Here is a 14,508-nt window from a genome sequence, read left to right as displayed (position 1 = left end):
TGCGCTTGACAAAGTGAATTACGCTAAAAAGGCATGTACGTACAAATATGTTTTCAGGGACAATAAAGGAGCAAACAGAAAGCCGTTTGTCTATATAGTGAGGCGCATAACTTGTTACTTGTAGACTTTTGGATGTCCTGTCTATGTAATTAACAATAGACGACTCAATTTATATTTTAATATTACCAATGACTATAGTTTATTGCTTTTATTTTAAGATAATTTGTATTACAAAAGAAGAGCACCGAATTAGCTTTGTTATTGGTGTAGATTCAAATATGGTCTCAAGATTACTATTAGTTTTATTCTTTGTTTCAATTTGAGTTGATTAAGCTACTCCTTATTCCGTAATCAATATACGTGGTAGCTGTTGTGTATCTTCAAGTGGGGCTGTCAAGTACTTAAGCTCATTGACTCCTTTCTTTAGAGAGTATTTTTTTTTTATTGGACGCCAAATTAACTTAAAAATAGTGTAAAAAAATACAATACAATATGAAAAGTGCAGTACAAAGCTGAGTCGAATACCAAATCCCCACAAACCTGCCCACTCTATTATACTACAAATCTCACACCATATTTACTCTTACCCTATAATCTGTACCTTCTTTTTTTTTTATTCTTCTTCTTTAGCTTGGTCCAGCCGATTATCTTTTTTTACAGACACACTAGTCGCTAATATCTACAATCAAACATATACATATTTATATATACTAATTATACCTTTTGACTATAAAGAAGAATCAATATCGCGTGACTGTCATTGTATGACGAAGTATAAATGAGCCTTTTTTTTTAAAAAAAAAATAAAGATTTAGAAGCATGTCATCATGAGTTCGGTTACAGCAATCACCACCTCTGGAACGGACACCAAGAAATTTGAAGCCACAATCACGCAAGAATCTAGTGATTCGATGGCTGGTCTGACAGCAGCCATCATTGCTGTCCAGAAAGATATCAACCAATATCTTACACAACGACTGGCTGCCGGTAATATGCCCGCAACTGCGGATGATGTCGTGGAGGACGAGGAAGAAGAACCTGAAGAAGAAGAAGAGCAGAATGAAGAAAAGGTGGAGGAACAAACCACCAAGAGACAAAAGACAGTGCTTTGATCTGCATTTTTATTTTTATTTTCCTTTTTCTTTATTTCAATAGACCCCTTTGTGAATAGATCATATATACTGATCTTTTTATATATTTATACGCTTTCTTGTATTCTTTCAAGAAGTGTATAAATATAGGAATATAAGAATCCGCTTGAAATAAATAGGGTGATATTTGAGACACATGCTCGAGTTAGTACTTTGTGCTAGGGAGACCCGCTCAGTGATGGGGATGGGAGATGCGCGCCCATAATTTATGAACAAATGATTTCTTTCCTGCTGCTTGAGCCGGACAAGCCAAATATGGACTTTCGCTCAGATCGAGACAATATATATCATCAAAAGCCTGCTGTCCGTCAAACCCTCCAAGAATATAGAGCTTCTTGTTATAAAATACGGTCGTGTGGTAAGCACGGGCACTAGGTCCTCCAGGACAAGCAAAAGGCGGCCCTTCAGTTGCTGTAGCTAAAGAAAATCTTTGATTAAAAGCCATGTAAACATAAATAAGTCTGATTACCAAGGTTCATGACTTGGACCATGTTGGAATACGCATGTCCGTCATAGCCACCAAAAAATAATACATAAGGTCCTACTCGAGTTGCAGTGTGTGCCATTCGGGGAGGGGCATCAGATGTAACTAGGCCTAATGAACTCCATTCTTTTGTCTCTTATGTACAAATAAAGTGAGAAAATAAATAAATAGATTTAGTCTAGCAATATATCACCCAGTGTCAAATATCATTCGCATCGTACCAAGGTCTAGAAGAGGTAAATCAGAAAGACACTTGTGCCCGTTTGTACCGCCATAAAACAATATTTTGTTTTTGACAAGTATACTGGCGGCATAACCACGAGGACTTGGATGTGATCCACCTATCTCTAATTGGGACCATCTCAAAATTGGCCTTGACAAATCCAGCATATACACATCTCCGAGAGCACTCACACCATTCCCTCCACCAACAATTACAATAGAGTTTCGCCATAGAACGGCCGAATGTGAGCGTCGGCCAGATGGAATTGTACCTTCCATTGCTGGCTTTAGCCAACAAAGAGTCTCTACAGGCCATATTGAATGCACGATTCTTTCATACGAACATTGATGTAAATTAATTCATACCTGTGTTCAATATGTAGACATCATTATAATAGGTATCGTTATATCCACCACCAAATATATAGATTGAAGGGGGTCCAATAGAGTGCTCGACCAGAGTGCTTGTGTGAGCACGCATGGGAGGAGGGATGTGGCCAGAGGTGGGTGGATTTGACCAAATCATTGTGTCTTTGGGGCAACAATATTAGTTTAATGTAGACTAATTCAAGGCAAAAGAAATCAATACACTTACCCATATTGAGAATATGAAGTTCATTGGAGTTGCTAGGTATGTTTCCACCACCAAAAACATACAATAAATTTCCCACAAGGGTAGATGTGTGGGCACGATATGGGTGAGAAGGGGTATCTCCTTGTGTGTCAGGATATGACCATAGTGAGTCTACTGAATTTTCGGAGGCGATATTTGAGCTTTGTTTAGAAGAAATGGTGGACATTTTGTAAGAAAGCTGATCCGTCGAATTCTTCTAGATAAGCGTTATTTTCTCTTCATTCTGTGTTTCTTTTTCGATTGAAAATGGTGGCTGAGAGAGTGATACAAGGCATTCACAAACTACCTATAGATGTCCACCTATACACTCTTTCCGGAAATTATTGGTGAAAAAAAATACATTTGGTTCGAAAATAAAAATCGATTTGATGCACAAATAAAAAATCAGTTTGGTGCAAAGATAAAAATAAAATTAGTGAGATTTTTTATTTATTTCTCTGCTTAATTGATTTTTTTTTTCTTGGTCCATTTGGTGCATTTCACTTTTGAACCAGATTGAATTTTATTTTTGCACCAATAATTTCTGGAAAGAGTGTGCAGTCATTTCAAAAAGTAAAGTCGCTGGTTTTGAGTTTAATGTCGTGCAGAAAAAAATCGTGCACTTGAAGGATATCAGTTAATTCAGCAAAGAAGTCGTGTTCACATGTCATAAACTCCGTTCATTTTTATTTGTCGTTTACAAAAAAAAGGCTGTCTTCTTTCTCCTTTTGGCCGCAACTCTCCTCTTTTTTTTTGCTTTCTTCTTCTTCTTCTTTGCAGCGTTGACACAAGTTTTAATTTTTGTGAATACAAGCGCAAAAGAAACCTATAATGACGACAGATCAAATACACCTAAAAAATTAATGAAAAAATAAATAACAAAGAACCTGGAGCAATCGATATGTTACTAACTGCTTAACCTGATCGACCTGGCACGAATTTGGCAAGCAAACTTCTATGGCAAAATTCAAAAATGAAGCACACAATCGTAATAGAAGCGGTTGGAAAGGGAATACACGGTGATGCATATTACGTTGGCTCATGTGACGGACACAACGGTCAAAAAACGGACGTCCTATACCTTCCTCACTGTACACTGACAGACGACCTTCCACCAGTGATTGTCGAGACTCGGCAAAATTTCGACCATCCATTTATTATCTGTGGCATTCGCTACTGCCTTGATGTCTTTGAGAAAACGCATATTGTACCAAACTTGGTTATGTTCAACGTAAAAGGTTTTTCAAGATAGCAGACAATCAATGTTCCTACATCCTACACTCTCGCCCGTGGGCCAAGTCCGTCTATAGCTACAACGCTGATTCAATTGCTAAGCAAATGTCAAGCCATTGCAACAAATCTTAGCTCAGCATACGCATTATTTCGAAATATTATGCACAAGTATCTGATCAAGTTAAAGCGATAAAAGATTTTTGTGATGACATTAACCTTCAATTTGGAACAATCATTAAATCAACAAAAATTATCACACAATCTTCAATAAAACAGGCCATCAAATACGCAGAGGCTAGTATGCAGTTTTCGAAAAAAAAATGCGACGCCTACACAACGATGACAGGTGTGACAGCGACGTTACTCCTATCTAATCAGCCATTGATGAAAATCAGAGTGATGACTTAGCATTTGCCATTAGATAGAGACAGAACCTCGTCGGCAGAATGAACTGGATCAGATGCTTCAAAGCTGTCACGAAGACCAATCTTTTCCGCCTATAAAAGAGTTAATTAATGCTCAAGCAAGCGTTTAACGAGCGAACATTGTAAATTGACATTCTTTCGCCAAACCGCCACCAATCTTGTTTCAAATCCTTCATTTAACAAATCAAAAGAAAAAATTAAAGGAAGATATATATTTTCATGAGTTGATTTCTTGGTATGTTGCTTTGGCTGCTGTAGCTGCTGTAGAGCCTTGGTCATGGCCTCCACAATTCATATCATTTAGCTAGCTCACTGGGCCTTTGTCATGGACGAACAGCCCTTCTTTCCTGGTGCGATACCAGCCAAGGCGTTTCTTAGAGAAAATTTCTAGTCTCTCTTTCTTTACTTCCCCCCCTCTCCTATAACTATTCTAATACAGAACTTCAGGTATACTAAGCCAATCGCTCAATGCTTTACACTGTAGCCGACCAATAAATACAAAAAAATCCCCCTTTTTGAGAGTCAAAATTTCTATGATTTTATTTTTAAAACTCCGTGACAGAACACCCCAACTCAGACTGCATCTTGGCTCATCTACTCGAGGTTTTTAGACATGTAAAGACACTTGGCAAGTTCCATATCTTCCATTTCCTGAATTTCCGATACACCCATACAATCTGACAAAAGAGAAGCCAATACATGCCGACACTATTTCCTTGTGAAGTTATTTAATTTCCTCGAATACTCCCCCCCCCCCCCAAATCAGCATAATAAATATGAAAAGTTTCTTATTTTCTAAAATTAAAATAAATAACTTACCATTATCATCTTACCACAACAGATAACATCTCTTAAAAAAGCTTGGCAGTTGCAATACCGTGGATTTATAAAGCAAGTATAAGCGCTCGTGTCTTCATCTGATAATTGCTGCTCTCTATCTCTATCTTCATCTGACATCTCTTTATCTTTATCTCTCTCATGAGATATAATCGGCATATCAGTGACCTTGTAAAATGAACGCCCAGATTCGCTAGTGTACTGCGTCACTTTGTGTAAAACAATAAAAGTTCAGAGTACAGACATCCCAACCGCATAAGGGACGTCTTACCAGCTTTATGGTCTATCAAATAAAGAGCCTCAATCAAGAGGCTCCCTGCCATGTGGTAAAGAGCTCGCATATTGTCTTTTGACACTAAAATATCTTATTAGACAAACAACACATTGATGTTTAATGGACGCGTACATTGATTGGTTAGCTTAATGTCATTTACAATCTGATCCAGAAGTATAGACACAGTTGGCTGATTCATGTTTAAGAAAAAAGCATGTGCGGAGTCTCTGTCGTATTATTTTTTTGGTGTCCTATATTTTTTATATTGTTTATTCAAGGCAAGAATTGTAGATACAACTTTTACTGTTATAATGTTAAAGATTAACAAATTCTGATGTTAAGAAGATTACCTAAAAAAAAACAAATCAATTTTATTTCAGTTTAACTTGTAAATCGCACTTTGAATATACCTTACCCTGAATGTGGGTCTTGTCAAGGAATTAAAGCCTCCTTCAACGCAACTGTTATAACAAAAAACACATTATATTTTATCAACATAGACATTTTGTGCAGTTACACGGATTCATTTTGAAATGACGCAAATATTTTTATTCAAAACCCACTAATGATCCTGGCATAAGCTGTCTAAATCTCGGTCCAAACGTTTTCTGCATTTATTATTCTTTCAATATGGGAAATCAACAAAGCAATCATCAAAATGAAAAATCCGAATCCACACTTTTGAAAGCTTGGTCGACACAGGACCAAACATGCCTCAAAGATACCTTTGACAGAATTCAGAACAAGGATTCTTCAATTACAACAGAGGAGTTTATAAAAGCGGTCAATGCCTCATTGCTGCCATGCATCGATCGTAATATCGCAACTAGTATTTCCGAATATATTGGAATATTGGACGGAATGAAAAATAAGAAAATAACTTGGAAAGACTTCTTGGAGGCAGCAAATAAATTACTAGGAACAGACGACCAAACAAGTCTGGATGCATTGTATACCATTTTCGAGGGCTCTCATAACTCATTAGAGACATTTGTTCACCACACAATAAATTCTGGAATTCCAATTTGGTTTGAAGGCACAGGCGTTATTAAAGCAAACGACAGCATATGGCAATCCTTGGATGATGATCAGCAAGTTGCAGCTCAACAACTGACGCAATATGTGCTTTATGCATCATATCTAGAGAAAGAGCGCAAAAGACAACAACAGCAAGAGGATATGTTCGACTTTGATACAACAGATAAAAGTGATACCACAAAAAAGGCCGACAAAGAAACAAATACTTGGATCGATAAGGTCAAGTCATCCCCTAGTCAAGTATCTAAAGCCGAATTTATCAACTGGGCTCAAAGCACTCCGACCTGGACACTTCTTCTTGAGTTGATCTTTGAGGAATTCTTTATGGGGTCCAAGAAAGACGACAATTCTGTAACATCTCACCAGAGACGGACAAAGCACAAACTTGCTCCACTAATTCAACGTCCATTGACAAAACTGGTTGGAAAAAAGAAATTTTCTCGACTCTTGACTCCTTATGACTACTTCTTACTGTCACAATACTTGCCCTCGAATGCCCTTTCGTGGTCTGACTATGAAAAGACCGAGAATAGAGCAATCGAAGACCTTTCTCATCGACTGATTTTCTCTTCACAACGCGATGGTACTAGCTGGCAGGTGTTTGTGAATAGAATTGTATCACAGGGGGCTACTATTGTAGTGTTTAAGGCAAAGGACGGATCGTTGTTTGGTGGCTACGCTGACGCTGCATGGGAACAGACAACAGATTGGACTGGACTAGCAAATAACTTCCTCTTCCGATTAAGATCAGCATCTAACGATGATACTGCAATGGGAGTTTGGGAAGGTCACAATGGTGTTAACGATCATTTCCAGTACTTGTGTTGGGGCACAAAAAGTCTTCCAAATGGTAAAGTTTCCGCTCTGGTCTGCTATTTATATGATGTTTCTTGTACGTACCAATGATGAATTAATACTGGGTATAATAGGTATTGGAATGGGTGGACAGTTCGACTATGCGGGCTTATGGCTAAACTCTGATTTCTTAAATGGGCACACGCGTGGTGGGCCTTTATGTACAACGTATATGAGTCCCCCGCTTGCATCAAAAGATACATTCTTACTAGAGGAAGCTGAAGGTAAATTATAATTAAACAAACAACCAAAAAAAATTGCTAACAAGAAAAAAATATTTGAATAGTTTGGCTTGTTAGACCACTTCCACAAGAAGATGAGGAAGCTAAAGGAAGTGCTTTAGATAGAGCGGAGGATATGGAGTTTTTGGAGATGGCTGGAAAGAAACTTTACTCAAAGGATTTAGGAAAACCCGAGAATGCAGCTGATGAAGAAGAAGAAGAAGATGATGATGATGATGTCTAATTTGCTTGCCTTAATTTCTTAAGCAGCTGTATAAACAAATTCATAATATTCGTATACATCAATATTATAGTCTGATTGTTTTCTGTTATTATCTTGTTCATCCACTACAACATACGTACTATTTCAAATATTATGATAAAAAGAATAATGCATAAATTTTCCTTTGTTTGTACGTCCTGTATAGAATATCGTCTTTCATATTATATATTAGGGGGGTTTCACCAGCTCTGGATGCTTGACTGTTGAATTTAGTGGTAGTTTAAGCATCATTCAATAATAACCAATATCAAAAAAAAAACATTGAACACCATTAATGTTCCTTGGTTGATATTTTTTCTCTCGTATACGTCAAAATGGATATGTACAATACGCTTGATTAGAGCACTCATTCATATATTGTCCCTGCCCAAATTCCCCACAAGTAAGTTAGGCTTCTATAATTTAGTATTAAGGTAGCTTACTCTTGCATAGATTTAGTATGTTTTATTTTTGACTTTGCTTTTATATGAACTTGGCCATAAATTGTACATAAAGTCACGACATATAGAGTACCGAAATTATTATTTTTTAGATGTCTGGATGCTCAGTTTTCATTTTTTGAAGATTCATCACAGTCAATCATTTTTGGAATTAAATTACTGCTACAGCATAAACTATATAAGGAGGGGTTTGGTTAACATGTTTCACATTGTCAATCATAAATATAAACTAGTTCTTTGCAAAACTCATTATATAGGACATGATATCAATTACAGTCAAAGCTCGATATAGTGATACTCGTGATATAGTGATGATTTTTTGAACTTGCAGAACTTGTAGAATTGTTCCTCCTTATTATCACTATTTTTCGATATAGTAATAGTCATAAGAAATGGATCCATCGTATATTACTATATCGAGCTTTGACTGTAGGTTGTTCTTTGGGTATGCTTTTTTTTAATAAAATGAGCTCAAATACAAGTAAATATAACGTAAATCTTCTTTCATAACAGTAAAATTTTGGAAACAAAACAGAATTTATATAAACGATATTACTATAGGTATTGTATTGCCCAACTATTCGTTAAAATGTATGTTGCCAAGGTCATTATGGTTATTCTTTCTCTCTCTCTCATCACAACGACCGTCTCCATATTTTAAGTCGATGAGCAATCTAAACACAGGTACTAGAAGACTGCTACTTTTGGTAAAAAGTATCTAAAATCAGATAGCAAACCCACTATTATGTATACAGCACCTAATATGTATTTTAAAAGTTAACCAAAAAGATATATAAGGTTTCATCGACGAGAATTATTCTCACCGATGAGCCACTCCTAAGCACCTGGAGAATCACTCTTGCTTTCCGTAATTATTATTTTTGGCGGAAATATTTAACTATTTTACATGCGATACAACCCGTTGTGAAAATATTTGTCTTCTATGCTATCTTATTTATTAAATTATACTTTTAAGCTGAAAACTTATGACTATTATTTTTGCATGAAATCACACTAATCATTGTATTCTTGTACCATCATAATAACCCAATCCAAACCTTGTCGTTACGCCAGAGTGTCTGAAACTGCTGTGAGTCCTGAGTCATCAACCTCGTAATCGAATTGAACTTAACTTTCAGCGCTGTCATGATCCAATGAAAAACAACTTGCTGATAGGGATATTAAAAAGTAATGACTAGCAGCTAGAGAATAACAATGAAGATGTTTATAAGCAATATCTTACTAACAAACCTTGGTAATATAATATTAGTAACACAATTAGAAAACATATAAATATTCAACATCTTTTTATCAATAAACATTAACTTTCGTTTCCTTCAAAAGTTCTCTATTCTCTTGTACTCTTTCAGCCAATCATTGGCTTCGTCTCTCTGAGTTAACCCTAGTTTATTTTAAAACTAATGTGGCGAAAAGTCTGTGCAACACACATATGAAAGGACTCATCATTAGATGCTTGCCACCACCCGGAAGTTTCTAGATATCTAAGGGGTTTCTCAAGCATCCGCCAGGGTCCTAAATGTTAGTGATGAGTTCCAAATACGGATTAGCAAATGTTTCCTAAATTAGCAACCTTTGTCAAAGTTTTGGCGAATCGCCAAAAAATCGGCCAAGGGACTTCTCAAGTACCAGCCAAGCCCTTGAACTTTGTTCAGAATTTCCATATTCGTATTGGCAAGAGTTTTCTAATTTCGCTGTTTTTTTTTGTTCTGTTGGAGATTGGACAAAACTTTATCCAAGATTATTAATTTTGGAAACTCTGTCCAGTCCGTATATGAAAATCCTGGAAAAAATGTAGAGCCTTGGCCGGCGCTTGAGAAGTCTCTTGGGCATCGATATATTGGAAACAAACAAAAAAAAACACTGCTTAAATTTGTTTGCAGATATAAGTCTGTTCAATTGGGCCTGTTATCAATGTGCGTAGCATTTTGGATATTGATATCATAGGTTTAGTTAATATTATAATTCTGCTGCTTAAAGTTAAGATCAGGTAAAAATCTTTAAACAACGCCTTATATATTACTTTCAGTTACCAGCGTGTTCTTGAAAAACAAAGACAAAATGACGACTGTGATACCTTGGATATTTTCACTTTTTATTTTAAAAAAAGATGTAAATATATACAGCTTTGCCGTGATGATCTTTTTTTTTTTAAAAAATTTCTGTGTTTTTTCTTTAAATGAATATCTATGCTAAACTTGCTCAGGATAATTTGACAAAAATAGATGCGAAAACACCCTCTTCCTTGTGTCAATTGGTTTCTAAATCGAATTTATTTATCTTCTGTTCACAAACACGTTTTAGGAAATATCGTGCCAATAATCTCGAAACATTCCTTCAAATCCTGGCACACACATACAAATCCTTAAAAAAGAAGGTAAATTTGAATTACAATAAGATCGTGGGTGTATAAATTATTCAAAATTATTTAATACAAACTACCATTCACTTGACTTCAGTCTGTGCCAGAAATTTTTTGCTGTTTCTCCAGATACTCGTGTTAGCAACTACATGTTCTTAATTCTAATAGTAAATATCGACAAGTAAAATTAATTAAAGAGGTTAGGTGGCAAAAAAAAAGCTAGATTTAATTTCCAAGGGTTACAAGGTTATACTATATAAAGATTTAAATATTTATAGATAATATTTTGAAACACGTAACCAACTGATTCACAAGTGATGAGTTAATATGCGTGAGGGACAGTTCAGGCTCCATGTAGTATAACGCATGGGTGTTGTATTTTGTGCAAACCTAACTCTTTTTGAATCTAAATAAAGGGAATGAACGCGAATATTTTCGTTCTTTAGGAAGTTTCGGTTAAAATGCAAGTATTCAAGCATGAAGAATCAACTGACCATGTGCGAATTATTCAAACATATAAAAGGATCCTTGTATATTTCTGTCTTCTTTATCCTTAAGAACTTCTGGTATTAATTCACAAAGATGTCTATTAGTTCTTTAACTGCACACACAAATTATGCTTTGGATATTATCCAAAATTTCTGTACCAATCAGGATGTCCAAAATCTTGTCAAGGGAAACTTACCATATATTAGCCTAGCTATTGTCACAACCTTGGCATATATTACTTATGAAAAAGTTTGCAGACCTCCTCCTTCCCTCCGTCATATTCCAAGCATCCCGTACTTTAAATTTATGCGGTCTATGCTCAAAGGTGATACAGCTGCAATACATAGTAAACAAGTAGCAATTCCTCTTCTTTCTGGCAAGAATCACAATGGCTTCTTTGTGGTATGTACATCTGAAGATTATATAAATTCAGGTCTTTAACAAACCTAACACTTCTTCTTAGCGACCTAATATTCGAGGATGGGAGGTGTTCGTCGCTAACCCAGAAGCCGTAAAGCAAATATTCAATAATATTGATATATTTCCCAAGTCAGAACCTTTGTCTGACTCTGATGGTACACTATTTGGCGGCTTTATTGCTGGCCCAAACCTTGCATTCTTAAGTGGAGCCGCGTGGAAAACCCAAAGAAAGTTAATCAATCCAGCTTTTCGACAATCGATGCCAGTCAATTTCTTTGCTTTATCCACCCAGAGATTGATCCAGGTTGTGGATAAGAGTAATGATCAAGTTAATGTAACAGAACTTATGGGAAGACTTACGTTGGATGTCATCGGAAAAACTGGTTTCGGTAATACTATTATTTTCTCTTTGTGTTTGTATTCACGGTTTGCTTACATATATATATATATATATACACGTAATATATTTGTTTTAGGGTTCGACTTTCATGCCATAGATAATCCAGGAAATGAATGGGTTCGAATCTATAATAACATTACACGCGGCTTGTATAGGCCATTATGGTTTCTTGTTCCTATCCTCGAAAGAAAATTCCTATGGATGTTCCCGGAGAGACAAAAGGTTCACCAAGACCTGAACAAATTTTTATCTATGCTGGACATCATAATTGACAAAAAGCATAAAGATATGAAAGAAATGAAGGATTTGCAATTGGAAAACAATGAAAAGGATATTTTGACTCTTATGATTGAAGGAGCAGCCGAAGGAAACGGTATTTTATCGTATAAAGAGTTGCAGGTAAATAATAACATGACGTTTTGCTTGTTAATGATGTACTAACTATCTTCGTAGAGCAATATTTGTGTCTTTTTCTTAGCTGGACATGAAACAACATCAAATGTTTTGTCCTTTGTCCTATACTATTTGGCTGTAAATCCAGAACTTCAACACAAAGCAAGAGATGAAGCTCTGAGAATTTTAGGGGATGATCCAAAAGAGATATTTCCTACTGTAGAGCAAACCAAACATATGGAATATATCACCATGGTAATCAAGGAAACACTTCGGTTGCGCCCCCCTGCTCCTTCTGTCCTTACTCGTACCTGTGCCGCAGATACCGTAGTTGCTGGTGTTTTTATTCCCAAGGGAGCATTTATAGCTCCTGATATCTATGACCTTCATCATAATCCGGATATCTGGGAAAACCCTGAAACGTTTAATCCTGAGCGGTTCCGATCTGGAGGGGAAGCCGATATTTTGACCAATAACGGAATGCCCTGGGCTCCATTTGGAGGTGGTACTCGTCTCTGCATTGGCATGAATTTTAGCTTAACACAACAGCGTGTTGTACTGTCTATGCTATGTAAGTTCATGTCAAAATACCACTTTTTCCCGACACTAATTTGATTATATGTAGTGAGAAAGTATACATGGACGCTTCCAGAAGATTCAATATATAAAGATGATCTACACACCAATGCAATAGGCACTTTGACTGCCAAAAAATTGGAAATATCTTTCCGAAAGAGATATTAGCTTATATAGCTATATTCTGTCTACTAGTTTATCCTACCATTATTATATTAGTATATATTATCAACCTCATCTAATCCTAATCATTTATCTATCCATACATACACACACAAAGGTCTATCCTCTAATAATAAAACACCAATAAAGCAAATGCCTACTCATTATAAAACTATATTATTGGTAATCATTTAAGTATTTGCGCTAAAAATAAACTTCTGTTCATATTCACTTGTATATATATGGGATAGAAGAACAATGTAAAAATATTTAAGGAAAGAAAGGTAAAAAGTATTGGGCACAGAATTAAAAAGAATAATCAGCAAAGGTTTGCTATAAGGTCAAGAAGAATTTGACCATGAGCTTTTTCTTCCGGAAGTTTTTAGGATGAGATGGTTTGATCAACAAAACATATCACTGTAAGCAAGTACGGTTACCAATTGGATCACTAAAGGGTACTCAAGTGAAAATGTTTCAAGGTGGACTATTCAAGACCATGTGCACTTGGGCATTGCGTACATTGCAAAGAAAATATGACTCAAGTAGTCTAATTTTCGTTCAAATCACTGAAAAATCAGCAAATTAATATCCAAATGCTGACATTTTAGACTCTAGAATTGAAGGAGTAATCGAGAGTTATAATTTCATCTTTATTTGAAATTTTACTGTGGTATATAAGCTTATATAGCGTAAGGTAAATATTACACATCAGAGATTTGAATGGTAATGGATATATATATTATTTGGTTCTCTTTGATTAAAAACCCAAATCTCAGAGTATTTACTTTTTCTATTATTGAGATACTAATAATAGAGTCTCGAATACAGCAACCTATAAGCACACCCCGGAGTACATTAAAAAAATACACTCCTAAACACGCATTTTTCCTGTAATGGTATATCATTATATCAAATAAAAGGAGTGTCTTTTATAAAGAATATATATATGTATGTATACTCTTCTACAAGACTGGGGTGTTCCATATATCCGTGTCAAATATCTACCGCTAACCAAGCCTCAGGCTGGTTAAATCAATTTGTTTTGTTGCGAACCTGTATTTATAAATATGAAAAAGCTAATACCATTACTAGAATAAAAGACAGTTGACTTAATACAAAGATTATCACATCTTACGTTCTTGATAAAATGAGGGCTTTAATTGCATAATACATCTTGATGCTGCCTCTGGTGCTGCCTCTGGTGCTGCCTCTGGTGCTGCCTCTGGTGCTGCCTCTGGTGCTGATTCTGGTGCTGATTCTGGTGCTGATGCTTCTGACGCTATTGCTGATATTTTTGTCTTTCGAAAATTGTCTTGTAGTATATTAATAAAAGCTATATATATATATATATATATTGCATTTAAACCAAGGCCACATAGTTAGATCAAATACTGTAACAATGTTTTAATAAGGAAATAAGTTTATGCATTAGATATAGCTTTTTATAATTTTCGTAATACTAAAAAAAAATTGAGAATAGAAATCACTAAACAGAAGTGAAAGTCAATAAAAATATACAGTGGCTATTTCAATGATGTATAGCAAAAATAAGAATAAAAAGTATGATGTTAGACCGTTTGTCTTTAGATCCCTTCTTATTTAACCTGGACTT

The 14,508-nt window shown here is 35.6% G+C and overlaps 6 protein-coding genes across 6 annotated transcripts; 4 read left to right on the top strand and 2 right to left on the bottom strand.

Moving 5' to 3' along the window:
• Window positions 1-827: 827 nt before the first annotated feature.
• PHYBLDRAFT_144411 (hypothetical protein) lies at window positions 828-1,167 on the top strand (the record flags this gene model as incomplete). Its single annotated transcript, XM_018431218.1, has 2 exons — window positions 828-1,070; window positions 1,156-1,167. 2 exons carry the CDS (start codon window positions 828-830, stop codon window positions 1,165-1,167), a joined length of 255 nt encoding a protein of 84 aa, XP_018293097.1.
• Window positions 1,168-1,323: 156 nt separating this feature from the next.
• PHYBLDRAFT_111333 (hypothetical protein) lies at window positions 1,324-2,657 on the bottom strand (the record flags this gene model as incomplete). Its single annotated transcript, XM_018428209.1, has 5 exons — window positions 1,324-1,568; window positions 1,621-1,770; window positions 1,857-2,162; window positions 2,224-2,388; window positions 2,453-2,657. The coding sequence occupies 5 exons, from the start codon at window positions 2,655-2,657 to the stop codon at window positions 1,324-1,326; spliced, it is 1,071 nt and encodes a 356-aa protein (XP_018293096.1).
• A 786-nt stretch (window positions 2,658-3,443) lies between these two features.
• Window positions 3,444-4,111, top strand: PHYBLDRAFT_144409 (hypothetical protein; the record flags this gene model as incomplete). The annotated part of the gene is made up of 2 exons (XM_018431217.1): window positions 3,444-3,701; window positions 3,836-4,111. The coding sequence occupies 2 exons, from the start codon at window positions 3,444-3,446 to the stop codon at window positions 4,109-4,111; spliced, it is 534 nt and encodes a 177-aa protein (XP_018293095.1).
• Window positions 4,112-4,722: 611 nt separating this feature from the next.
• Window positions 4,723-5,438, bottom strand: PHYBLDRAFT_144408 (hypothetical protein; the record flags this gene model as incomplete). Its single annotated transcript, XM_018431216.1, has 4 exons — window positions 4,723-4,836; window positions 4,948-5,174; window positions 5,237-5,320; window positions 5,372-5,438. 4 exons carry the CDS (start codon window positions 5,436-5,438, stop codon window positions 4,723-4,725), a joined length of 492 nt encoding a protein of 163 aa, XP_018293094.1.
• A 431-nt stretch (window positions 5,439-5,869) lies between these two features.
• On the top strand, window positions 5,870-7,750 carry PHYBLDRAFT_181037 (hypothetical protein; the record flags this gene model as incomplete). Its single annotated transcript, XM_018438405.1, has 3 exons — window positions 5,870-7,127; window positions 7,207-7,356; window positions 7,419-7,750. The coding sequence occupies 3 exons, from the start codon at window positions 5,870-5,872 to the stop codon at window positions 7,595-7,597; spliced, it is 1,587 nt and encodes a 528-aa protein (XP_018293093.1). The 3' UTR covers window positions 7,598-7,750.
• A 3,673-nt stretch (window positions 7,751-11,423) lies between these two features.
• On the top strand, window positions 11,424-12,902 carry PHYBLDRAFT_111248 (CYP509 protein; the record flags this gene model as incomplete). The annotated part of the gene is made up of 4 exons (XM_018428201.1): window positions 11,424-11,754; window positions 11,842-12,164; window positions 12,219-12,729; window positions 12,784-12,902. Coding segments are annotated over 4 exons (1,284 nt in total), but the record flags the coding sequence as incomplete, so codon positions are not given.
• Window positions 12,903-14,508: the final 1,606 nt, after the last annotated feature.

The sequence above is a fragment of the Phycomyces blakesleeanus genome, assembly GCF_001638985.1.
Source record: "Phycomyces blakesleeanus NRRL 1555(-) unplaced genomic scaffold PHYBLscaffold_8, whole genome shotgun sequence".
NCBI lineage: Eukaryota > Fungi > Mucoromycota > Mucoromycetes > Mucorales > Phycomycetaceae > Phycomyces > Phycomyces blakesleeanus.
The sequence above is the reverse complement of the archived record's forward strand: the minus strand, read 5'-3'. Positions and strand labels throughout refer to the sequence as shown.